The sequence below is a fragment of the Urocitellus parryii genome, chromosome 4, assembly GCF_045843805.1.
Source record: "Urocitellus parryii isolate mUroPar1 chromosome 4, mUroPar1.hap1, whole genome shotgun sequence".
Classification (NCBI taxonomy): Eukaryota; Metazoa; Chordata; class Mammalia; order Rodentia; family Sciuridae; genus Urocitellus; species Urocitellus parryii.
Genome location: NC_135534.1, coordinates 104,319,038 through 104,344,682, shown reverse-complemented (window position 1 = coordinate 104,344,682; position 25,645 = coordinate 104,319,038). Strand labels below are relative to the sequence as shown.

The following is a 25,645-nucleotide window of genomic DNA, read 5'->3' as shown; positions in this document are numbered from 1 at the left end:
GTCTCCAGGGTGAAAGATTTTTTTCTTCACTTTTCCAGCTGGCTTAGGTATCCTTAAATGGTAAAACTGGACCTCTGGTGCACAGGACCAAAGTTATAGAAACAAGGGCCAGAGGGTGGTGAGAGAGGCTGGCCACACCCTATCATTTATCTGGGATTGAGTGAACTCAATTGATGAAAGAGCTTAACCAGTGCAAGAAGGGAGGCCTACATCATCCTTATCCTTATTTGCTTGTAAAGAAGCCAATTTGTGTTAATTGTGTTGGCAATTTGGAACAGCCGCGAGGGAACTGATTCAAGACAATTGTGGGATGACCTCTCTGTTCCATCCTAGTCCCAATCATTACTCATAGTCAGATGGGAAATTGGAGCACTAGGAAATGTTCTTTGGTCAGAGAGAGTAAACATGTTTTGCTTCTCACACATTTTACTGTGTTACAAGTAGTTTTAAAGACTGTACATGCAGGGAGTTCTGCCATGGAAAGAGATATAGGAAACTGAAGGGATAAATTTTAACATGGCGGTAGTCATGGCCTTCCCTCTTCCCCTCCTAGTTTGCAAAAGGTTATGTCCCATTGACAGCCCAATTTCCTAACCCTCATTCCCACCTAAGGCAGCTAAATTGATCTACTCAATGGAGGGGGAAAAGAATAGGGGTAATCCTAGAAGAGTGCGGAATTGTCAGATAATAGAGGAGGGAAGAAAAAGGGGTCTGAGTTTTATTGATGGAATTATTAACTTGATCACTTAATGTTTTTGAAGAGTCACTAGTAAGGACAGAAATCTTATTTTACTATTTACTTATTTTGTCTGACTGTTCATCTTTAAAGACGACACGGCTCACCAGACAATGTGCAGCACTGCTTCACCCGAGTTATCCAACAACAGAAATAGTATGCAGACACTCAGACATCTAGCCATAGAACTGTTCAGAGACGGGGGTGGTAGGAAGGAAAATGACGTACTTCTCTGGCCCTCACCCACCCAATGACTGGAATGCGTGTTTGGGCTGGTTTCTCCGCCCTGGAATACGCAAATCCTAGTTTCCCCATTCTCCTCTGTTCGGCGACAATTAGGTTGATTGTACAGGGTGAGCTGGATTTTGTAAGAGGAAGGAATTTTACTGAACAATTCGTTTGCCTTGCTACTAACTTGGTTACAGTTGCTTAAATACTGTAGCTATTCCTGCCTCTGTGGCCTCAAGGGCTAAAGTGGGACAAGGCTGGTATTTTTGGTGATGAGGAAATACTTATAAGGGAGGTTGGGTGTTGTCGAACTGGGGCAGAGATCACAGTTGGGGTCACTGCGATTCCGGGGTCAAGGAGGGGATCGGTTTGGGGTTGGGCATCATGCATCCTCAACTCGGGAGCCGCGGCCCAGGCTCTGAAGTTGCTGGCACCCTTGCGGGTCCCACTGCCTGCTCCCCAGAGGGGGGCACCCGGGAGCCGGTGCCTCAGGAACCCGGGCCCACGCGGGAAGGTCGAGCGAGCCGGTGAGGTCACGGTTGCCATGGCTCTGGGCAGTGACGCGCGTCGGCACGTGACCAGGGGTTGCCATGGCGCCGGGCGCCCGGCGGCGCGGGAGCTCCGCCTCCCGGAGTGACGTCTTTCAGGCCCCCCCTCCTTTTCCCGCCCCCCTTGCCCCCTCCCCCCGAGCCGGCTCCCCGCGGCCCCGGAGGTTTCACTGCACAACAAGATGGCGGCAGCGGCGGCGAGCGGAGCTGGCGGGGCTGCGGTGGCCGGAGCTGGGGGATCCGGGCCGACGGGCCGCCTGCTGCCTCCGCCCGCGCCGGGGCCCCCGGCCACCCCGGCCGCTGTGCCCCCGGCGGCCGGCCCGCCGCGTCCCGCAGCCCCGGCCTCCCGCGGGCCGATGCCGGCTCGCATCGGCTACTACGAGATCGACCGCACCATCGGCAAGGGCAACTTCGCTGTGGTCAAGCGGGCCACGCACCTCGTCACCAAGGCCAAGGTACTGGCGCTGGGGGACCCGGCGGCTGTGGTCTGTGCAGCCCGGGACCCTCCGAGTGTGGCGGGGCCGGGCGAGATCCGCGACCCCCGGGACTGAGGGGTCGGGGCAGCGAGTGGGGTTGGCATTTGGGAGAGCTTTGGGGGCCTGGGAGACGGGCAGGGGGCTGTCGGGCGGAGGGAGTGAGGAGGTAGAAACACCGGCGGACCCGGAGAGGGAAACTCCAAGCCGAGGGGCGAGGGGCCACGGAGCCCTGGGACCCGAGCCGAGCAACTGGTCACGGGAAGGGGGTCCTCAGGGCTGCGTGGAGGGTAAGTGGAAGGGTGAGTGGAAAGATGGGGTTGGAACTCTCAGGGGGCCGGCGGACTGTAAGCCAAGAAGACTCCGGAACCAGCAATTAGGAAATCGTAAGGGAATGAGGGCAGGGGCATATGAAATGTGGACCAGGAGGATGGGGGAAGACAAGGGTAAAGGCAGACCTGGGCTTCTGGGGGGCCCCGGGACGGATGGAACATGGACTGGGGTTGTGTGGTGGGTGCAGGGCACTGCAAGGTATGAGACCTGGCACATTATGACAGGAATCCGCATTTGGTCATCAAAGACTGATAGTGCAACTGGAAGCCTAGGAGAGTCTCGAATATTGGAGGAGGCAATGAAGAAAATGGGGAAATGAGGGGGAAAATTGTTTTGTGTGTCAGTAGGAAGGGGCCCAGGTTTATGGTGGCACTAGTGAATCTAGGGTTAAACAATTTGGGAGAGCTGGGTTGCTGGATATTTTTAGTTGTTGGAGGGTCTGGAATTGTGGGCTTTATGGGAATCCAGGGTGGGCTTTCAGTGGTGAGGGCAAAGCTTGCAACTGAGAAACCTAGACACCAGAGGATTACACTCATTGGGCCTTTTGGTTCCCAAGGGATTTGAGGAGCTATAGTAGGGAAATTGGCCAAGGTCAATTAGGAAGCCATATAGGTATACATATAAAATTCCCCTTTTGAGGAAATATGGGCAGCACTTTGATATAAGCTTCCTGGGGGTGTTGGAATCTAAGACATCAGGAGGAATCCTGTAGTTTTTATAGAACCCACAAAGCCCATTTTCACTCCAGAATTTTTCTTTGCTTGGTAACTCACTTGAATGAATACTTTTAATGTAGTCATTCATTATATTTAAAACTGCAGTTTATGCTTTCCTTCAGCCTGACAAATGAAGAACCCTTATAGCTGCTGCTGCTGCTTCCTACTAAAGCCACATCAATTCCTCTCACCTCCTCAGCCTAGCCTCTGGTTGTCATGACCTACCTGGGGTTTTGTTTTTATGGCCATCACTTGTTTTCAGAAGCCTAGGTCTTCTCTCCTGTTCATTTGCAACCTGAAGTTCCTCCACCTGCCCCTCTTCTCTGCCAAAGACTACAAGAGGCCATTCTTACCAAGGTGGCAGGGTGGGTAGCTGTGGCAATTGATTGGTCAGTTTCACTTCCTCTGGAGGCCCCCCCCCCCTTCAACCTTTTTTCAGTTTTTACCAAAGAATGTCAAGTCTTCAGATCAGAGCTGAACAAGACACCCAAGTCCAAGACTCCCTGATGGTTCCCACAGACCCTTAGGGGAAATAGATTGAGCCTGTAATGTAGACCCTGGTAGGTCGCCTCACCACCTAGTGTTTCCAGTCCTGTTTACTGTTAGTGAAGCCAAATTTATAAACAGTGTTGTCGTCCCCCTCCCTTCTAAGTAATCACATTGTGCTTCTGTGATTATTTTGCTCTGAGCTCTGGGGAATGGACTCCATGAACTTAATTGGTTGTCTGGTTTATGGTCTTAATGATTTGAAAATATTTGAATCTTCCAGCCCTTGGATATACCAAAATATTGATTAAAAAAAACCCAAAAAAAAGCAAAACTATGACTTCCCCATCTAGGATTGAATGTTTTTGTAAATATAATTGCAAATAGTTGATTCTATGTTCTGTGTTCAGTAGTCAGCAAAGCCAGTGCCTAATTATGTCTGGTCTGCTGGCTTTCTAATTTGTGTGTGTGTGTGTGTGTGTGTGTGTGTGTGTGTATTTTGAAGCTTTTTTTTCTGAGACCTTGGTATCCTTTAGGACTGCAGCATTTGAAACATTGGCTTGTTTATGAGTGGGTGTCACTGTTTATGTTGGTTTTTATCTTTGATCATTTGTGGTATACAGTTATGCAATTCTTATGTATGGAAATATTCAGGGTCTTGAATGAGACTGAATGGCTTGGACAATGAGTTGCATGTGTGAAGAAACCATACCAGCACTCATTTGTGTTTCTGTAGCAGTGTGCAATTTCCTAGTTACAGTTACAAGTACCCTATCTTTTGCAGCTTAAATTACTCTGACGACATGAGTGAAGCTTAATTCACAAGGAGTTGTCATGTGCTCTGGATGAACGATGAACATATTTTGGCCTGCTCCTTTCTTATCTGAATCCACTTTGGAAGTGGTTCTCAACTGCTGACAGCTTAGATGTGCCTAGCAGCTGTTGACATACAGTATGATGGCCTATTAATGCCATGGTTTGGTTATATAATGGTGGGGAAGGTGCATATGTACTAGAAGTTGCAGGAGCTGCTGCTTCAGTTACTCGGGTAGAGATTTTTCTCCCCATGCACTGCTGCATTTATCTTACTTCTGCAGTCAGGTCAGTCCAAAGCAAAGAGTTATCTCCCCCTGCCCCCATCTCGTTCTACAATGTATTATTTTTGTTTTTTCTTATTGAGGTGTGTGGTTTTCTTCTTTCTTTCTCTTTTTCCCCCTGTAGGTAATTGAATAGTCCGAGTTTTTCTTATAACCATAAATAACAATCAGACTCAAGTAATACAGATGATACTTGTGCAGGTTAAAGGGGTTAGGTAATAGATATTTTCTGAACATTGGAGAAAAAAATATTTATGGTCACCTTTTCTTACATGACCCTTTCCAAGGACTAAGAGACTAAAGTAAACTTCATTTATTGACTAAGCTACTGTACTTCATCCAACAATAAGTGGTGAAGCTGGCTCTTTCCCAAATCCTGTTAACTCGCAAACCTCCTAGAGTAGGACCTTGGGATGAATAAAATCAGTAGAGAAAAGGATGTTATCTTCCTATTTGGTTTTTCTGTACTTTTGCAGCAGTGGCATTCATGAGCTCAGACTTCATATTGGCAGCACTGCAGTGCTTAGAGCGTCACTGCAGAACAGTTCAGAGCAGTGAATATTCATCTGTGACATACTTTGGTCAGCAGCTCATCCTGCCTTTGTCCTACCTGCTTTGATTTCCTTTTATTTTGGGGGAGGAGCCTACCATAAGGTTCTCTGGCTGTCTTCTTTAGGTAGGACACTATAAAGTATTGAAGAGGTTAAAAAATAGGTTTAGTGCTTTTAGATTGCTTGTAGTCTGTTTCATGTTTTTGTGCTTTCAAGCTGTTGGACAAATGGGAACCAAGAGTAGGTATATTTTGTGTGCATTTAAAAAAGTATGCATGACTATAAAAATCTTTGGTTAAGTACTTTTAAACTGCTGTGTGCGGTAGTGCACACCTGTAATCCAGGCTGTTGGGAGTTGAGGCAGGAAGCAAGTTCAAGGCCAGCCTGGGCAACTTAGTGAGACCCTGCCTCAAAATAAAAAGGACAGGGAATTAGCTCAGTATAGAATACCCTTTGGTTCAATTCCCAGTACCGCATAAAACAAAATAAGTCAAATCCCTTTTAAACTGTATTTCAGTAAATATGCATCACTTGCCTCTTATTGGTTTGTGATAAGAACTTCAGCTTTGGGTAAGACTGCCTGGTTTGAATCCTCTGTTGCTTAATGATGGGCCATGAAAAGTTATTTAACTTCTTTGTGCTTGGATTTCCTCATCTATAAAATGGGATGGCAATAGTACTTACAAGTTTGGGTGTTAGGAAGATTCAGTAAGATAATATATGTAAAGGTATTCATGTTTAGTCAGCATTTAATAAATGTTATCATCATCATTATCATCAGGTGCGATAGTAACCAAGATAAGTAAGACATACTCCCTATTTTTTTTTTTTTTTGGCTTTTTACCCTTAGGAAGAGTTCATGACTGCATATATCTTCAATTTTGTGTGGGTGTATGCCATCCTGATGATAAGCTTTCATGGTGAAAAAAATTAATAATTTGCTATTGTTTCAGGTGCCCCTTTGAGATACCTTGGGTTTAGTTGCTGTGGAATGTGGGCTGACTAATCTCATGAAATTGTTATTTTAAAAACACAGTTTTTGGCTCATTAAACTTCTTTTTTTTTTTTTTTGTGGGTGGAGGCATTAGGGATTAGGGGTACTTTATTGCTGGGCTATATCTCCAGTCTTTTTATTTTTTATTTTGTGACAGGGTCTGGCTGCTTTGCTGAGGCTGGCTTCAAACTTGAGATCCTCTTGCCTCAGCCTCCTGAGTTGCTAGGATTATAGGCATGTTAACTGTGCATGACTTGATTAAACGTTTTTTTAAACAATTTTGAAACTTAATGAAAACTAACACTGACTTTTGCTTTGGACTGCCTTAAATTTTCCTTGTGTTTTGGTAACTAATTTTTGTCATACTGATAATAGAACAGTTTGAGTGCAGTCTTTTCTCCAGAGATTTGCTTAAATTTGGTGGAAAATATGTAAAAACATTCCTATAAGCTTAAGAACACATTTGCACTTATGTGCAGTGTGCTTCTTAGAAGGCCTAGGTTAGGATCCAAACTTTAAAAATTACACAGAGAAAACACTTTTCCCTATGAGATTGTTCCAAATATTAACCAGCCAGGACACATTTGTGTGCTGTTTTACTGCAAACTCATTTTCACAAGACTAACTCAGAGTGGGCTAAAAGCATTATTTTTACCTTTAAGGAAGAGTTGATTGAAATAGATGAGATGATACATGTGCCCTTTAGGAAGTTGAAAACAATAATCTTTGGCATAACTGGAAGAGATAATTATGTCAAAAAGAAATTGAAAGCAAGATTTACATTACATACATTTGAGGAAGATAGTCCTATCCCTAAACAATCTAGAAGTGACTATTGAAAGATGACTCAGTTCATTTTGACATAGTTTTGATGGGGTTACTAACTTTTTGGAACTTGGAGAGGAGCTAAGACTGATTGGGACTAGTCTTCAGAGTCAGAATACCAGTATTCCACTTTCAGTATCCAAGATGTTTATTTTAACATTCTGACTTTGGTGCCAGCTCCCTAGAAAGTCATAGATCTGGCTCAAGCCAGAGGTGCCCAGACTAGTTATTCCTGTGCCAGAAGTGCTGTTTTAATTTTCCAAGCATCAATCTGGCTGATATTTTCTAGTTCATGCCACCAAAGAGAACAAAATGGACATGGAAAAGAATAAGAAATATTTTTTATTCACTAGAGTCTCTGTAATTATAAAAAATGCCTAAGACATATCTGCTAAGAGATGGAATCTTTCCCTTATCCATTCATTCATTCAGCACACATTGATTGAATGCAGTTATTTTGTCAGTCTATTCTAGGCTCTGTAATATGCCAATGAAGAGGAGAGACAAAAAAGCACTTGCTTGGAGCTTACTTTCACATAAGTGGAGACAGACAGGAGTCATGTTAAAAATATATATGTGTGTGTGTGTGTGTGTATGTATGTGTGTGTGTGTGTGTGTGTGTGTATGTATTTTTCCATATACTAATGAGTAAGTATTAAGAAGAAAATAAATGGTCTAGGTCTACAGGTTTGGGGAGGGGTGCTGCTTCAGATAGAGTGGTTATGGAGGGATTTTTCAAGATTGCGACAATTGAATTGAGACCTGAGTGATGAGGGAAAAGCATCCTAGGAAGATTTGGAAGACAGAACATTCCACGCAGAAGGAATGGCAAGTGCAAAAGTCCTTGAGAACAGAAATGAGCTTGGATTATCTAAAGATTAGACCCAAGGTCATGTATCATGGTACCTTAGTCAACAAGGGTAGGATGGTAAGGGATAAGTTTAAACAGGTAGATGGGCCAGATTATGTAGGTCTTATAGGTCATTTTATTAAATTGGGCATGATATAGGGGATTGGCATCAGATAGTATCAAAGTGGAGCACTGACATAATTTGATATTTTAAAACTCATGTTTTTTTTTGTGGGGGGCAGTACTGGGATTGAACTCAGGGGCACTCAACCACTGAGCCACATCCCCAGCCCTATTTTGAACTTTACTTAGAGACAGGGTCTCACTGAGTTGCTTAGTTCCTCACTTTTGCTGAGGCTGGCTTTGAACTCGTAGTCCTCCTGCCTCAGCCTCCTGAACTGCTGCCATGACAGGCATGCACCACCACACCTGACTTCATGTTGGGTTATTTTATGGTTAAGGGCAAAACAAACTTTTTCTGATGCACTTCTTAAGACACAGGAAATGGTCAATTTTAACAACGATATATTATTTCACACTTTAAGAGTATGCCATACTTTTTTTTTTAATATTTATTTTTTAGTTTTCAGTGGACACAACATTTTTATTTTTTATTTGTATGTGGTGCTAAGGATCGAACCTAGTGCCCCGCGCATGCCAGGTGAGTGCACTACCACTTGAGCCACATCCCCAGCCCGAATGCCATACTTTTTGCATATAAGCTAAACATGATCAATCAACAAATATTTGTTCATTTGTCAGGCACAAAAAAGACTTTAGAGGTATGATGTTCTTTTCCAGAGCCTGGAAAAATGGACTTAACAGAATTTAGACTCTCTACTTTTAATAGACTATTAAAGTTGTTTAGATCAATTATCCATTATGTTCATGGCTGTCTTCTGTATCATCTCTCATTTTCTTGGAGTCCTATAGCTAGTCAGTTAGGGAGTTGGAATTAGAATTAAGGTACCTGCTGGGTACCTTAATGGCACAAGCCTGTAATTCCAGTGAGTTGGGAGGCTGAGGCAGGAGGATTGCAAGTTTGAGGCCAGCCTCAAAAACTTGAAGCTCTAAGCAACTTAGTGAGATGCTGTCTCAAAATAAAACATAAAAAGGGCTGGGGACTTAACTCAGTGGTAAAGCACCCCTGGATTCAATCCCCAATTAAAAAAAAATGAAAAGAATCCAGGTATCTATGCCTAGTTAACTCCCTGACTTTTTGTAATTATAGAAAACATTATTCTTGCCCTCTGAACATTTGTTTTTTTTGTTAGAGACAAGATATATCTCCTAAAACAAGTGAGATTCCTCAAGAATGGAGGAAGAGTAATATACCAACACTGTACTTCACCAGTGCTCTGTCATTATGTCATTGTCATCCTGCCATTTACCTGCAATCCTCCCTGCTTTGCCTTCACATCTCCTACTCTGACACTCTTGATGCCCCCTTGACTTGACAGATGTGGAGGAAGTAAACAGGGAAAGAAATAAACATTGAAAATACAGTGACCCAAACCTTCACCTGCCTTATATAGTTTTCTTGTGACACTCTTATCTAGCTACTTCCAGGGAATATGGGTGGTTATGCTTTTGGGTTGGATTGGTCTACCTACCTTTGAAGGTAAATTCTTAGATGAACTCCTCACTTACCAGATCATTACCAGTTTCCAGTGATGATGCCATCTTATAACACGTTAAAAGAATTGGTTTCCTAGAGACATCCTTGATGACATGGTGAGGACTGAGAGAACCCTGTATCTAGGGTTTCTCTTAATTTGGTTCTATTTTCTGGCCTGAGAGCTACACCTGTTCTTTACATGAGTAAACTCATATATCAGGTGAGTCCCTGATCCCTCCTAATGAGTAGCTTTATCCCTTTCTGATATAATCATATGACCAGAGTGTCCTTTGCCTGACTGATAGTATCTAGAGGATGAACATTATACATATTCTCATGGCTTTTGTCTTTATTTGATATTTCATTGTTAAATAAATGGCCTAGGCAGTGTCTTTGAGAAGACTGTAGTCTGGAATGAATTAGATTGAAAGATCCCCTTTTAGATATATTCAGAGTAGAATCCCATCAGCTTGTACAAAACTGTTGGATGAGGCATCGTGAAGTTATGTTAGGAACATATTTTGATTAGCATGTGTGTGATCCGCAGTAGGTAAGGAGTCTCTGCCACTGTAAAGTATTTTATCTCAGTATTAGGCTTTTCAAAGAGGTAGGAATCAGATCGTGAATGCTTAGCCATAGTTCTTAGAAACTGAAAAGGAAGAAGAAAACCCGTCACCTGTTGAAGTTTGTCAATGTGGGCTGGGTTTGCTCACTTGAATACTTTTGACCAGTTATTTTAAGCTAAATTTAGGTTTTGATTAGGAAGTTATGAGAAATTATCAGATTCCTGCCTATTTCCAGTTCTAGCACTTGCTTACCAACAGTATGCTTTCCTTCTTGTAGCTCATCCCATAACTGCATGTGAATGCTTTCTAAAAAAGTGCTCCAGAGCTGGGGCTGTAGCTCAGTGGCAGAGCACTTGCCTAGTATGTGTAAGGCACTGGGTTTGATTCTTAGCACCTCATAAAAATAAACAAAATAAAGGCATTTATTTTGTCCATACACAACTACAAAAAACATTTAAAAAAAAAAGCACCCCACTTTGATACTATCTGATGCCATAAAATGGCTACGTAATCTGGCCCATCTACCTGTTTTACCTTATCCCTTACCATCCTTGTTGACTAAGGTACCATGCATGACATGTGAACTTGGGTCTAATCTTTAGATAATCCAAGCTCATTTCTGTTCTCATGTGAATACTTTCCTTTTTATAGCTCTACCTAGAATTGATTGTGAAAATTTGGGTTAGCTATCCATATTTTTTCCTCCTTCTTCTTCTTCTTCTTCTTTTTTTTTTTTTTTTGTACTGGGGATTGAACTCAGTGATGCTTAACCATTTAGCCAATCCCCAGCTTCCCCCTTACCTTTTAATATATATTTTATTTAGAGACAGGGTCTTGCTGAGTTGTTTAGTGTCTCACTAAGTTGCTGAGGCTGGCTTTGAACTTGATCCTCCTGCCTCAGCTTCCGGAGCCACTGGGATTACAGGTGTGGGCCACTGCATCTTACTAGCTGTCCATATTTTTTGAGGCTAAATACTTTGGAGAGGAATTTTTTGTTCATTCATTGCATCCATCCATTCAATAAACTGTTGAAAAATTATCAAAAATAGAAATGGGCCTTCGCATGGTGGCACACAACTGTAATTTCAGTGACTTGGGAGATTGAGATGGAAGGATCACAAGTTTGAGGCCAGTCCGGGCAATTTAGTGAGACATTGTCTCCAAATAAAAAATAAAAAGTGCTGGGGTAGGGTGCAATGGCACATGCCTGTAATCCCAAGGGCTGGGGAGGTTGAGAGAGGGAGATCACAAGTTCAGAGCCAGCCTCAGCAAATTGAGGTACTAAGCAACTCGGTGAGACCCTGTCTCTAAATAAAATACAAAAATAGGGCTGGGGATGTGGCTCAGTAGTTGAGTGCCCCTGAGTTCAATCCCTGGTACCAAAAGAAAAAAAAAAATCTAGCCTCTATTGCTCCATGGCCTGTCAATATAATAATTTAATGTAATCAAATAATAATTATATTCTCAATACTTAGTACAGTGTCTATAAGTATTTATTAAATGAATGAATGTAAGTATTAAAAAATAGCTGTTTGTTTTTATACTCGGTGCATCTTAGACTTATTAGAATTTTCTATTTTTGTTTAAAATGTTAAGGACAAATAATTTTCTTCCTTTTTCTCAAAAATCTCTTGTTAAGGAAATTTTATAATCTTTCTGGGCAAGTATTTTTTTACTTTGAAAAAATATTTTATTTATTTATTTATTTATTTATTTATTTATTTATGCTGGGAATCAAACCCAGGGCCCTGCACATTCCAGGTAAATGCTCTACCACAGAACCACATCCTAAGCTTTTTGGTATATTTCAAGCTTTCATTATTATGAAGTTAAGTGTATCTAAAGTAAATCCTACAATTTAAATTCAAGTTACTTATTGTATTTACTTATTTTTACAGTGTTGGGCCTTGTGAACTCAGGGCCTTGTGCATACTAAGCAAGTGCATTAACCACTGAGGTACATTTCCAGCCCATGTTCTTCATTTTTTTCCCCTATTTCATTCTATTGCCCCCTCTATTCTTGAACTAGGGTGCTCAAGTGATTCTCCTGTCTCAGCGTCCTGAGTACTATGAGTACAGGCATGTTCCATCACCCCTGGCTAAGTCTCCTATTTTATATTTTTTATTTAGTTTTTAGTACTGTGAATGGAACTCAGAGGCGCTTAACCACTGAGCCACTTCCCTAGCCCTTAATTTTTGAGACAGGGTCTCAATAAGTTGCTTAGGGCCTCACTAAATTGTTGAGACTGGCTTTGAGCTTGAGATCCTTTTGCTTCAGCCTCCCGAGCCACTGGGAGTACAGGCGTGCAACACTGTGCCTGCCTATTTCTAAATTTAAAGGAAGGTTCTTTCATATCCAGACTCCCAGTGGGTTACTTCTCTGAGATGGCTCCATGAGTATGGTCAGCCAGTGCCTCCAGTTTTCCCTCTTCTGCCTTGGAGCCTCTCCCTTTGGAGACGAACCAGACTGTCAGGCTATTGGCCCTTCCTGAAAAAACTTCACACTATTTGTTGAGTTGCTTCTTGTTCTTTCCTTTCTTTTGGTTACTGGGGATTGAATTCAGGGGTGCTTAGTTTCTTAGATACATCCCCAGCCCCATTTTTAAAATCTTTTATTTATTTATTTATTTTTTTTTAAAAAATACATGACAGCAGTGGAATGCATTAATTTTTATTACACAAATAGAGCAGTTTTTCATATCTCTGTGTATAAAATATGTTCATGCCAATTCATGCCATTATACATGTACTTCTTTTGCATTACAATTCTTAATATACATATATACCAAAATTTTTCATATCTCTGTTTGTGTATAAAGTAGGTTGACACCCAATTCAAGTTTTCATAGTGACCTTTGTATAATGATGTCCATCCCATTCCACCATCCTTGCTAATCCCCTGCCCCCTCCCTTTTCCTCCCACCCCTCTTCCCTATCTAGAATTCATCTATTCCTCCCATGCTCTCCTTCATTACTCCATTTTCTAAGCCCCCTTTTCTATTTTATTTTGAGACAGAGTTTCCCTAAGTTGCTATGACCTTGCTAAATTGCTGAGGCTGGCTTTTAACTTGGCATCCTCCTGCTTAAGCCTCCCTGAACTGTTGGGATTATAGCTGTGCACCACCAGGACCAGCCCTTCTTGTTATTTTCTTTATATTTAAGTGATCTGATTAAAACATTTTTTCCCGTCATTGACTAGTAATCTCTGTGTGTGTGTGTGTGTGTGTGTGTTTGTGTTTGTGTGTGTATGTGTGTGTGTGTATGTGTGAATATTGAGCCCAGCACTGTTCTGTCACTAAGCTACATCCTCAGCCCTTTTTATTTTTTATTTTGAGACGGTATCACTGAGTTGCCTAGGCTGGCCTCAAACTTGTGATCTTCCGAGTTGTTGCGATTATTGGTATGCACTACTATGCCAGCAATCTTAATGAATTACTTTTAATTGATCCTTAATTTTAATGGATTAATGCAAGTAGTATTTATTGTATCATCTGTATTCTAAAAGAGACTACAACTAGAAGGTAAGAAGAGATTTTATTCTTAGGGTAGATAAGGGGTTAAATTAAAAGAGCAGTTGACTGCTTGCAGCTTGAATCTAATAGAGAGGAAGGAAGACGAGGTATTAAACATAGTAAATTCTTCTTTTTGTTGCTTTTTGCTTTGTTGGGGATCAAATCCAAGGCCTGCTGCATGCTAGGCAAGTACTGTATTACTGAATCATATTCCCAGCCCATAATAAATTTTTTTACATCAACCACACTGTCTGTTTTTATTGGCTCTCTTCTCTACCTTGTCCATTTTTTTCTGATGATAAAAATTACTTTGTGCTCATGGAAGAAATTTGGGAAAATTTAGAAAAGTATAAAGAAGTGTAAGAAAAAAATCACCCATAATCCTGACACTCAGAGACAGTAGGTATTTGTATTATAAAAGATTTGTACATACATATGTGTGTACACACACAAACACACACACACACACACATTTTTTTTTTTTTTTTGTGCCAGGATTAAACCTCGGGTGCTTAACCACTGAGCCACATCCCCAAACCTTTTTATATTTATTTTGAGACAGGGTCTCTCTGAATAACTTAGGGCCTTTGCCAAATTGCTGAGACTGGCTTTGATTTGTGATCCTCCTGCCTCAGCTTCAGTCACTGTATTATAGGCATGCAGCACTGTGCCCAGCTGTACCTATATATTTTTAAATAGGTTCATGTCGAGTCGATACAATGTATTCTTTTCCAGCCTCATTATTATCATTTTTACATCATTAGAAACTTTTAGTAATTAGTAATTTTAATTGATATATACTTTTCTTTTTTTTTTTTTAAAGAGAGAGTGAGAGAGGAGAGAGAGAGAGAGAGAGAGAGAGAGAGAGAGAGAGAGAGAGAGAGAGAGAATTTTTTTTAATATTTATTTTTTAGTTCTCGGCGGACACAACATCCTTGTTGGTATGTGGTGCTGAGGATCGAACCCGGGCCGCATGCATGCCAGGCAGGCGCGCTACCGCTTGAGCCACATCCCCAGCCCTGATATATACTTTTCTATGATATGACTATAGTATTATTTTTGAAACTTTTTCCTAATTTAAGGTTTTTCCCAGTTTTTCTCTTTAAAAGTTTGCTGTGAAAACCATATTTACACCTGAGTCTTTGATGTATTTCTGATCTTTTGCTCTGGATAGATTGTTGAAAGTGAAATTACTGGGCCAGAGGGAACACATGTTTGTTAGACACCTGATATGTATAATGCCACAGTGCTTTCCAGAAAGATTGCATCAGGGATGGTTTCCCCAGCAGTGGATGAGAAGGCCTGTCTCACAGCCAGCCCTCTTTATCTTATCTATCTCCACTTCTGCCTTCCTTGGCATGGAGGTGTAGGGCTTTTAAGTCCCTATTGCACCTCCAAACCTAGTGTGTAGATACAGTATCAGTCAGAAGAGTATTATAGCAGTTGCCTAATCCATCTTTCCCTGAGCCAAACTAGAAGAAAGAGGAGAATAAGTGTGTATCTAACCTTTTACTTGCTTTTTTTGAATCATCACTCTCTCTCCTTATGTTTCACAAAGGGACATAAATCTGTACTGGAGGAATGGCTGAAGCAAAGAAAGAAGGCTAATGAGAAATATACTCTGATTACCTCTACCTTTGATTTTTTTTCTTTTGAAACTTTGATTTTTAAATAACTATTCTTGGGTAAATCTGAGCTAGAATTTCAGATTAATGAAGGTCATAAATTGTTCCTCCTCCTTTTTAATGGTGAAAAGACTGAAGTAGATTGTGAGGGAGATAATTGTGAGAATAAATATGGTAATATAGCTTCCCTATCATGTTTGAATTTGCTTTATGCGCTGTACTTTATAAGTTATTTAAGAGATTTACAAGAGCATTTAGGCTGGTTCAGGATATGATTCTTGGAATGTTTTGGGATTACTACAGTTGTGTGGAGTTACCTGTATTTTGGACAACTGATGATAGGCTCTTTTATTTCCAATAGAAGCCCTCTTACACAATAAGTTTGACTTATGATTTACTGAGTTAATTGGGGAAAAAATTGATAAAGCATGGAAATCAGAAGTCTGCATTCATGTAATAATGTTTTTTTAAATTTTTTTTTTTTTTTTTTTTTTTTTTAGTTTTAGATGGACACAATACCTTTACTTATTTATTTATTTTTATGTGGTGCTGAGGATTGAACCCAGTGCCTCACACATGCAAGGCAAGTGTTCTGCCACTGAGCCACAATCCTAGCCCAACATGTACTAATGTTTTAAAATGGTTTGTTTTAGAATATTTCCAAACAGAAGTGGAGAGAATAGTATAATGATTCCTCATGGACTCACTGACTATCACCACCTTGAATAGCTGTCATCTTGTGGCCAATCTTTCATCTGTGCCCTTTCCCACTTCCCCTTTCTCCCCAGATTTTGAAGCATGTTCTTTGATTAAATCTATAAATATTTTGGTATATATCTCTAAGTGGATGAAGATTCTTTTTCAGAGAAACATAACCATAGTATGATTATCCTACTAAAACAATTAACAAGAATTCCTTAATATCATTAAATATCAATTCAGTGTTAAACTTTCCTTGATTGCCTCACATTATTTTTAATCACTTATCTGTTTGAATTATAACATAAACAAACTTCATACATTACAGTTGATCTATGTCTCTTAAGTTTGAAAGTATTTTATTCTATAGGTTTCCCCTCCCATCTTTTCCCTTGCAAGCTAAGAAACACATTGGCTAATATTTGATATAGGGCCAAGACTTTTTCTTTGCATGCCCTGATTAGAGTTCTTTTGTCTTGTTTATATTAAACACATGCAAAATTCACTATGATTTCCAGTTTTAAAGAAAAACAGTAATTTAATGGCACTTGTGATGTGATAAGAGTACAGAATCCCTCTTGATTTTTCTGATCCTCTTCCCCAGTGTTTAACACTGGTCTCATCCACATCTAATTTGACTTTAACAAGTCTTTATTAGACTTAGTTTTTACAGAAACATGTACTTTTTTTTTCTCCCTAATTCTTCATCAGTTTGCAATATTTGATTAAATTCATAACTCTAACAGATAGTATGTTTGGAAAAAACCTATAAATTACTGATATGCATACATATAACAATAGAAGTATCCAGGAGTCAGACAATAGTTGTTAGAGTTGTTAATTGAGAACAGTTTCTGTGTGTGTTGCTGGGAATTGAACCCAGGACCTTGTGCGTGCTGGGTAGGCACTCTACCACTGAGCTATACCCTTAGCCCTGACAATTTGTGTGTTGTGAGCATCATTTGTTTTACAGAGAGAAGAGGAAGTATTAATTATATTTGCATGTTGGTCAGATGGCTGTGGATTAAGAGTCACTGCATTAATTTAAAATTATAAATAAGCTAAAACTCTTAGAAATTTGAGGACAAACTATTTTATAGAATCTTTTATTATTTATAATGTATACTTCAGGGTTTTTATTTTTGACCACTTATGTTAGAGTTTGCAAGAATTGAACTGAATTCAATTAAGGGCCAATGATATTAAAAACTTTGTGAAGAAACATCCCAAACTCGCTTAGCTTAAAAGGTTTATATCTGTTCACTGCCAATATAGTGTTCCATGGAACAAGTTGACATTTTCATGTAGTAAGTTGTTTTCTGTTTCTGGCAGAAGAAATCTTGGTTCATATGCCATGAGAAACAGAATTGTTTTTATTGTGGAAGGCAGGAGCAGAGCTGTGTGTTTCTTATTAGGATTAGTTGGGCACCTGCAGGATTTCTTACTTCTGTCTTTCTGCTTCCTGCCTCCTGTTGTCCTTTCCTTCTGTCAAAATGTTCTAATGTTGCATAAGCAATGTTCTGACAATAGATGAGTTTTTTTAGTAGCTCATTTTTTTTTAAACCCTGAAAATAATGTTTTTAGTGATTGTGTGTTCTTGGCTTACTTTCCATTTCCACATCAACAGAGATATTGTGATTCTAGTCAAATGGGGTAGTTGTATTCTGCCAGTGATCTTTGTGTCCAAGTCAGCTGCAGAAATACCACTTTCACGTTATACCTAAATAGCATCTATGTATATAGTAGTTTTGGAAGATAACTAAAGGTTGGAAAGGCACTTCAGGATCTTTTAAAAGGATTTTCCAATTCTCAGGAATAAAATAACTTGTTTGAAGTATGTTATTCATTGGTCTCTGACATATTCACAAGAGGAGCTAGTGATTTCAGCCCACTGGCTCTTCTGATTCCATTTTCCTCCTTCCTTTTGAGTCAGCAGCTGCATCCAGTGCCCTGCTCTAATTGAGCTCCTAGTAAAAGGAGCACTGTTACTCTGAATCATAACCTTTTTATCAATACTTGTTGAAGTTATAGGCAAAGAATCCATTTTGGAGTCACATTGACTTTAGAAAACCACATTTCAGTTGTGTTACCTAAATTCCTCTTCCTTTTTTAATGCTATTACCAATGTTTTCTATTTTTTTCATCCCTTTGGAGGAACTTTTTGGCCCACCAGAGTTGCTTGAGACAATCTGTAGTCATGCACTGAGCCTCTGGGGGAAGTCAGGGAATGTGTTTCCAATTTGATTTTAGGAGCAAGTAGTTTGACTTTGGGTGAATCACTCAACCTCGTGGAGCTTCCAGTTTCTTTTTTACTTATTTTTTTCCCAACAGCTTTATTGAGGTACAGTTCATATACAATACATTTTACCCAATTTAATTTTTTTTTGTGCACTCAAATAATTTTTTTAGAGAGAGAGAGAGAGAGAGAGAGAGGGATATTTTTTTTTAATATTTATTTTTTAGTTTTAGGCGGACACAACATCTTTGTTGGTATGTGGTGCTGAGGATCGAACCCGGGCCGCATGCATGCCAGGCGAGCGCGCTACCGCTTGAGCCACATCCCCAGCCCTCAAATAATTTTTAAAAATATTTATTTATTTATTTTTTAGGTAGATGGACACAACACAATGCCTTTATTTTTATGTGATGCTGAGGATCGAATCCGGGTCCTGCCCATGCTAGGCGAGTGCTCTACCGCTGAGCCACAATCCCAGCCCCATCAAAGAATTTTATAGCCATTGCCACAACAAATTTTCTAAAATTTTTGTTCCACATAAAAGAAATGCTGTATTCATTAGTGGTCATTGCTCATTTCTGCAACCTTTGTCCCCCAGCCCTTGTAACCACTAATCAATCTCTATAGATTGGCCAGTTCTGAACGTCTCCTGTAAATGGAATCGTGCAGTATGTGATCTTTTGTACATGGCTTCTTTCACTTAGCATGATTTCTTCAAGATTCATCTATCTATAGTTATCTTAAAATATATATGAAATATGGGAGGTTGAGGCAGGAGGATCATGAGTTCAAGGCTAGCCTCAGCAACTTAGTGAGGAGGCCCTAAGCAACTTAGTGAGATCCTGCTTCAAAATAAAAAACATATAGAGCTGGGGAAAAAAGCACCCTTGGAATAAATCCCCAATACCAATAAATAAATAAATAACAAAAAGTATATGTATGTATATAAAAAAAGATTCATCCATCTAGCATATTTTGGAATTCCTTTTTATGGTTAATGTTTTTTGTATGGATGTAGTACATTTTGTTTATTCTTACATGAATCAATGTATATTTCTATTATTTTTACCTTATGAATAATGCTTTTACAAACATGCACATGCAAATTTTTGTGGGTTGTATGTTTTTCTTTTTTGTGGGGTATACAACCTGTGAGTAGAGTTGCTTGGTTATATGGTAACTTTATGTTTAACTTTTTGAGGAACTGTCAAAGTGCTTTCCAAAGTGGCTGCCCTATTTTGGCATTTTCACAAGCAATGTATGTAGTATCTCCACCTGCAAAACTTAACTTTCTCTTTTACTTTAGTAATTTAGTGGATGTGAAGTGGTATTTCAGTGTTGGCTAAAGGTATTGAGCATCTTTTCATATGCTAATTCATCATTTGTATGTCTCCTTTGGAAAAATGTCTGTTTCTTTTTCTTTTCTTTTCTTTTTTTTTTTTTTTTTGTACCTGGGATTGAACTCAAGGGCACTTAACCACTGAGCCACATTTCCCAGCACTTTTTATATTTTATTTTGAGACAGGGTGTCACTGAATTGCTTAGGGCCTCGATAAGTTGCTGAGGTGGCTTTGAACTGCCTCAGCCCTCGAGCCTCTGGGATTACAGGCATGTGCCACCAGCTAAAAATGTCTGTTTCTGCTCTTTGCCCATTTAAAAATTGGGTTATCTGTTTTTTTATTGTTCAGTTGTAAGAATTCTTTTATATTCTGAATACAAATTCCTAATCAGACATACAATTTGCAAATATTTTCTCCCATTCAGTGGGTTCTCTTTTTACTTTCTTGGTAGTTTGTAGCACAAAAGTTTTTAATTTTGATTTTCTAGTTTTTAAATTTATATAGTTATTCTAACTCTGAAATTATGTGTTTTGCTGTGATTATGTGTACCTCTGTGCTCATTTTGTATGTGTATGACTCATTTTTACATAGCTCTTTCTTTCCTAGGACACTTTTTAGCCTCAAAATTATTAAAAACATCTATCTCTGTATCTGATACCGTATCTTATAAAATTATCAAATTTTATAAAATAGAGAACAAAGAGAGTGTTAATATTTTGTAAAGAGATTTTCCTATTCATGTTAATATTTTGTTTTTTATTAAAAAGGGATCATGCCACATATCTAGTTTGATGCTTGTTTTTTTATTCAATAAATGGCTGAAGAATATTTCATTTTATGAACATATTGTGACTTTTTAAATAGTATCCTATCGATAGATTTTAGGGCTCTTCCCAGTTTTTATTATCTTTTTAAAATTACCGATTATACATCAGTTAATGTTCCTGTACATTTATATTTGCACACTTGTGCTAGTATATTTCTTTTCTATATGATTTATTTGGTATTGCACTATTTACTATTCATATGATTCTTAAGTCTCAGGCTTTTTTATTTAAATTTTTAAAAATGCTAGAGCTTTATTAAGTCTGACCTAGAGTTATTCTGTGTGTGTGTGTGTGTGTGTGTGTGTGTGTGTGTGGTTCCGGGGACTAAATTCAGGGTGCTTTATCACTAAGCTATATCCCCAGCCCTTTTTAGAAAATTTGAATTATTTTTATTTTGAGGCAGGGTCTTGCTAAGTTGCCCAGGCTGGCCTTGAACTTGTAATCATTCTGCCTCAGCATCCTTAGGAGCTGTGATTATAGGCATGTGTGTGCCCAATTTTTTTTTTCTCCAGAATTGTTTGGAATATTATAAATACTTGTTTTTTTTTTTTTTAAGAGAGTGAATGAGAGAGAAAGAGAGAATTTTAACATTTATTTTTCAGTTTTTGGCGGACACAACATCTTTGTTGGTATGTGGTGCTGAGGATCGAACCCGGGCCGCACGCATGCCAGACGGGCGCGCTACCACATCCCCAGCCCATAAATACTTGTTATTACTTCAGAATCTGATTGTCAATGTCTACAAAATCAGTCTGCTTGAAATTTTTTTTTGGGGGGGGTACCAAGGATTGAACTCAGGGGCACTTGGCCACTGAGTCATATCCCCAGCTCTGTTTTGTATTTTATTTAGAGACAGGGTCTCCCTGAGTTGCTTAGCACCTCGCCTTTGCTGAGGCTGGCTTTGAACTCAAGATCCTCCTGTCTCAGCCTTTCAAGCCACTGGGATTACAGACATATGCTATTGAGCCTGTCCAGTGTGGGTTTGTGAATTTGTGGATCAAATTGGGGGTAACTGACATTGTAATAATATTGAGTTGACTTATTCATGCACATGGATTATTCCTTTTTTTTTTCTTGTTTAGTTTGTCTCAGCAATGTTTTGTAGGTTTGAGAGGACAAGAAGATAGTCCCTACTTTTTGTGCCACAGTGCCCAACCATGTATTCTTTTTTATCGCAATACCACAATACTTAAGATGTTAGGATCTATGTTTGAAGACAGATTCATTTTCTCAGTAATTATGTAGAAAAATTCACTAGAAGTGGTATACCTAAGTCAGAGTATGAATGCTTAAAATTTTGAAGATATTGCCAAATGGAACCTTCAAGTAAGGCCATGCTAATTTGCTCAATTTAAGAGTGTATCATGGTGCCAGGTGTCGTGTGTGCACCTGTGATTCCAGCGATTTGGGAGACCGAGACAGGAGGATCACAAGTTTGAGGTAGCCTCAGCAATTTAGCGAGGACCTAAGTAACTTAGTGAGACCCTGTCTCCAAAAAAAAAAAAAAAAAATTAAAAAGGGCTGGGAATGTGACTCTGCCCCTGTGTTCAATCCCCAGTATAAAAACCAACCAACCAACCAAACAAACCAAAAAAAATCCTCAAAAAGTATGATAATGCCATTTCTGTTTTCTTTAACCCAGGCAACTACTTTCTTTAGGGTGTCTGACAAGGGAAAACACAAAAAAAGTAATTTTATTTTTTATTTGTCATTATTTATTAGTGCAATTTGTCTGTTGGCTATTTGTATTATTTTTCCTGGAATTATTTGCATCCTTTGTTTACTTTTCCATTGGGCTTTGGCTTTTTCTCATTAATTATAACAACTTTGTGAATATTAGGGAGATTAGTTACCTTTTAAAATGTATTGCAGGTTGAGGGTGTAGCTGAGTGGTAGGGCACTTGCTTGTGGTCCCCAGAACCTCCCTCCCACCCATAAAAATAAAAAAAGTAACACATGTTTCTCAGGACTTTTGTTTTGACTTTGTGTATATGCGTTTATAAAATGTAAACATTTTTATGTTTATAGTCAGATTTTTGTTTTTCTTGATGGCTTCTCAGTTTCTTATTCCAATCTTATAAAAATATTTACCCTTGTTTTCTTCAAATACTTTTATGGTTTTGTTTTTAAATTTAAATATTTGCTTCATGTGAAGTACATTTTAGTATAAACCAAATAAAGTGAGGATTAGTTGTAGAATTTGTTGGAGTTGTAAGTTTAGGCTTATTTTTGTGATTACTAATGGCTTTCTTCCTCCCATTTGACTTCACTCCAAGAGGGCAAGGGATTGTGACTTTATTTTTCTATTTCTTATTTTCAGTGTTTAGCACAGTGCTAGCCTCATGAGAGGCCCTCCATTCATTAAACAAATAGATGATGCTAGGTTTTTCTCCAGATGACTGACTAGCTTGTCCTGACATTATTTATTGAATAATTCATCTTTCCTCCTGACTAGAAAAGCTACCTTATCATTTGCAAATCCTCCACAGGTTCTTGGGTATATTTCTGTACTCTTTAGTCCATTGATTATACTGTCCTTACTTGCTTTAAAAAACTATCATTTTAGGGGCTGGGGTTGTGGCTCAGTTGTAGAGTTTTTGCCTGGCATGTGTGAGGCACTGAGTTTGATTCTCAGCACCACGTATGTATGTATGTATGTATGTATGTATGTATAAATAAATAAATAAATAAATAAATAAATAAATAAATAAATGTCCAGCGACAGCTAAGTATTAAAACAAAACAAAACCTATCATTTTATAATTTTGGGAATTTGTAGTAGAACAATATTTTCTCACAGACTTTTAATACAGAATAGAGAGTGGTGGGAACAGAAAGGAGAGAGAGAAGGTGCCAGAAAAGCAGCAGCATAGTTGTGTTGGCACCCATTTGTCATCACAGCAGATAGTCAGAAAGATAGTACTTCAAAGTCTTACACAGAATTCAGTTTAGTGATCTTGATTTCCTATCTTGTGCATGAGATGGAATTGGGTTGGTTCATCAGAGAAGACTCTGGTGAAGTTCAGGTGACATTGCTGAATAATTACTTTCTTTTTCTTTGCCTCTTTTTCTCTGTGAAACATTAGAAATTGTTAAATTTGGAAATAGAGCATTCTCTTGGTATTTTTCTGTAATGTCTTTCTCATGGATTTATGTTAGACTTTATTAAAATCTGAGAAAAGAGCTAATGAAAAGGGGCGTGCCTGTTGTGATAAAAATCCTTATTTTCTTTTTGGGTTGAACATTATTCCAGAATGCTTCAATGAAATTCCATTAATTTTTAAATAACTGCAAATTGACAAGGGTATTTTTGTATGATCACCCCTTTAAAAAAAAAACAGAGGTCTTAACAAGGTCTTTCAGACTTTTCTTTAATAAACCTAACCAGGGATTTTAGAATTTTTATTCATTTATTTTTAGATGGTTTTCACTATGTTGCCCAGGCTGGTTTTGAAGTCCTGGGTAAGTAGCTGGGACTAAGGGTATGCACCACCACACCCGGCTTAATTTTAGAATTATTACGGAGAAAAATAACTCGAATAGGTTTGTTTGTGACCCTTAGTTTCTACCCTGGAATTAAGTGCCACTGAAAATAACCCTGAAACAAAGGGTTTTTATGTGGTAGGACTTGTTGTCTTACATAGATTCTTCTCTTTGCATGTTTTCTGTGGGTAGAAAAATGGGCTTACTTTTCTTTCAGTTGCATTTTTAATTTTTCTCAATTCCAGTCTTAACTAAGAGATTTTTTTGATCAGTTAACTGCCCCAGCACACCAATCAGTTGATAGATAATATCTCATGTTGATTTGTTACTCTTTGAGATTTACTCTGCTAGCAAAACACCTGTCTGCATTTGAACTTTGCTGTATTGTTGAAGATTTGCTCTAAAGAAAACAAATAGCTTTTGGAAAAAAGAGAAAAGGGGAAAGACTATATCAGCAAATTTCTATATGCTTTCATGGAAGAGATTTCCCAATTAGAAAGCTTTTTGCAGGCTTAACCTCCTTGCCCTAAAGTAACCCAGCATTTCATTATGTATTCCATTGAGGTTTTGGAGCTCTGTGCCAGAAAGTGAGGACCAAGGTTGAATGTGAAAGGAATATTCACAGGATGAAGCTCATAGTCAACAAAGTGCTACTTCATAGGCTAGGTCCAAAAATAACCTGCTTACCATCAGGGAGTAAGAATGGAGGTAGCATTAACTGCTGTTTTGAGCAGTGTTTCAAATCCTGGTTAGTCACTTCAGAATGATTAATGTCATGTTTAAGGTAGTATCATTTAAAACTTAGGTTTGGGAGAATGTTGCCTTGATAAATTTTCTTTACCCTGTGCAAGAGTTTTTCTGTAGGCTTTGGAAGAGAGATATCTTTCTGTCAGATTGGAAGAAATTCTTTTTATTTCTTTTTTTGTTGTTATTGATGGACCTTCATTTTTTATATGTGGTGCTGAGGCTCGAACCCAGTGCCTCGCACATGCTAGGCAAGCACTTTACCACCGAGCCACAACCCCAGCCCAAAATTCTTTTTTTTCTGAATAGAGGGGTAGTCTGCCTTACAGTTTGCCTTAGTCTAATCCTTAAATTCAAATTAGTGATTTGCTTGGCTCCTGTGGTACATCTTGACTGATTAAGAGGCAGAACTCAGAATTTGGTTCAGAATAGTTAAGATCGAATAAGCACTGGAATGAATTCCCAGCATAACCTGAAGGTAGGGAATGTTACTGTTCACAGGGCTCTTCTAAGGCTTACAGTAGAGCCCTAAATCAGTAAGTTTTAAGAGTTATAAATAACATTGGATGTGGAAGTGCTTAGCACATAGACACATAATTAGCAAGTCAGGAAGTTTAACTAGAAGGAATAAATTAACTCTAGTCACTTGATGGAATGAGATCATGGAAGGGAACGTAGTTTGTTTCAGGTGGTTATAATTGTGATGTTGAAGCTGGCCCAGGAAATGAGTTGTCAGATTATGCTGGCATCCTCAGTAATGGTTCAACTTATTTCTCAGATTTATAGTTGTATGAAGAGATGATTTTCCTACCCATTTAGGGAATTAGGGGTTTAAAAATTTAAAAACTACAGAAGAGTGAGATACAATGAGAAGTATCCTGCCTATACCTGCAGCCATCCAGCCTGCCCTTCCCATTAGCAGTTGGTATTAACTATGTTTAATATGTTCTGAGATATTTGATGTGTATATAAGCAACATATGTATCTATTATTCTACTCCCTCTTAAAAAATTAAAAAATTTTACATACTAATCAGCATCTTACTTTTTTCCCACTATTGTATCCTGAGAATTATTACATATAACCATATAAAGAACTTTCTTTCTTGTTTTTTAACTGTGATCCTGTGGGGTAGAACTCATGACCTTGCACATGCAA

The 25,645-nt window shown here is 38.9% G+C and overlaps 1 protein-coding gene across 3 annotated transcripts in view; it reads left to right on the top strand.

Annotated features, from left to right (window-relative positions):
* Nucleotides 1–1,694: 1,694 nt before the first annotated feature.
* Nucleotides 1,695–25,645, top strand: part of Sik3 (SIK family kinase 3) — a 240,151-nt gene continuing 216,200 nt past the window's right edge. For all 3 annotated transcript variants that reach the window (XM_026396325.2, XM_026396326.2, XM_026396324.2), the window contains exon 1: nucleotides 1,695–1,967. In XM_026396325.2, coding sequence (XP_026252110.2) covers nucleotides 1,695–1,967 — 273 coding nt within the window. The remainder of the gene's footprint in view (nucleotides 1,968–25,645) is intronic.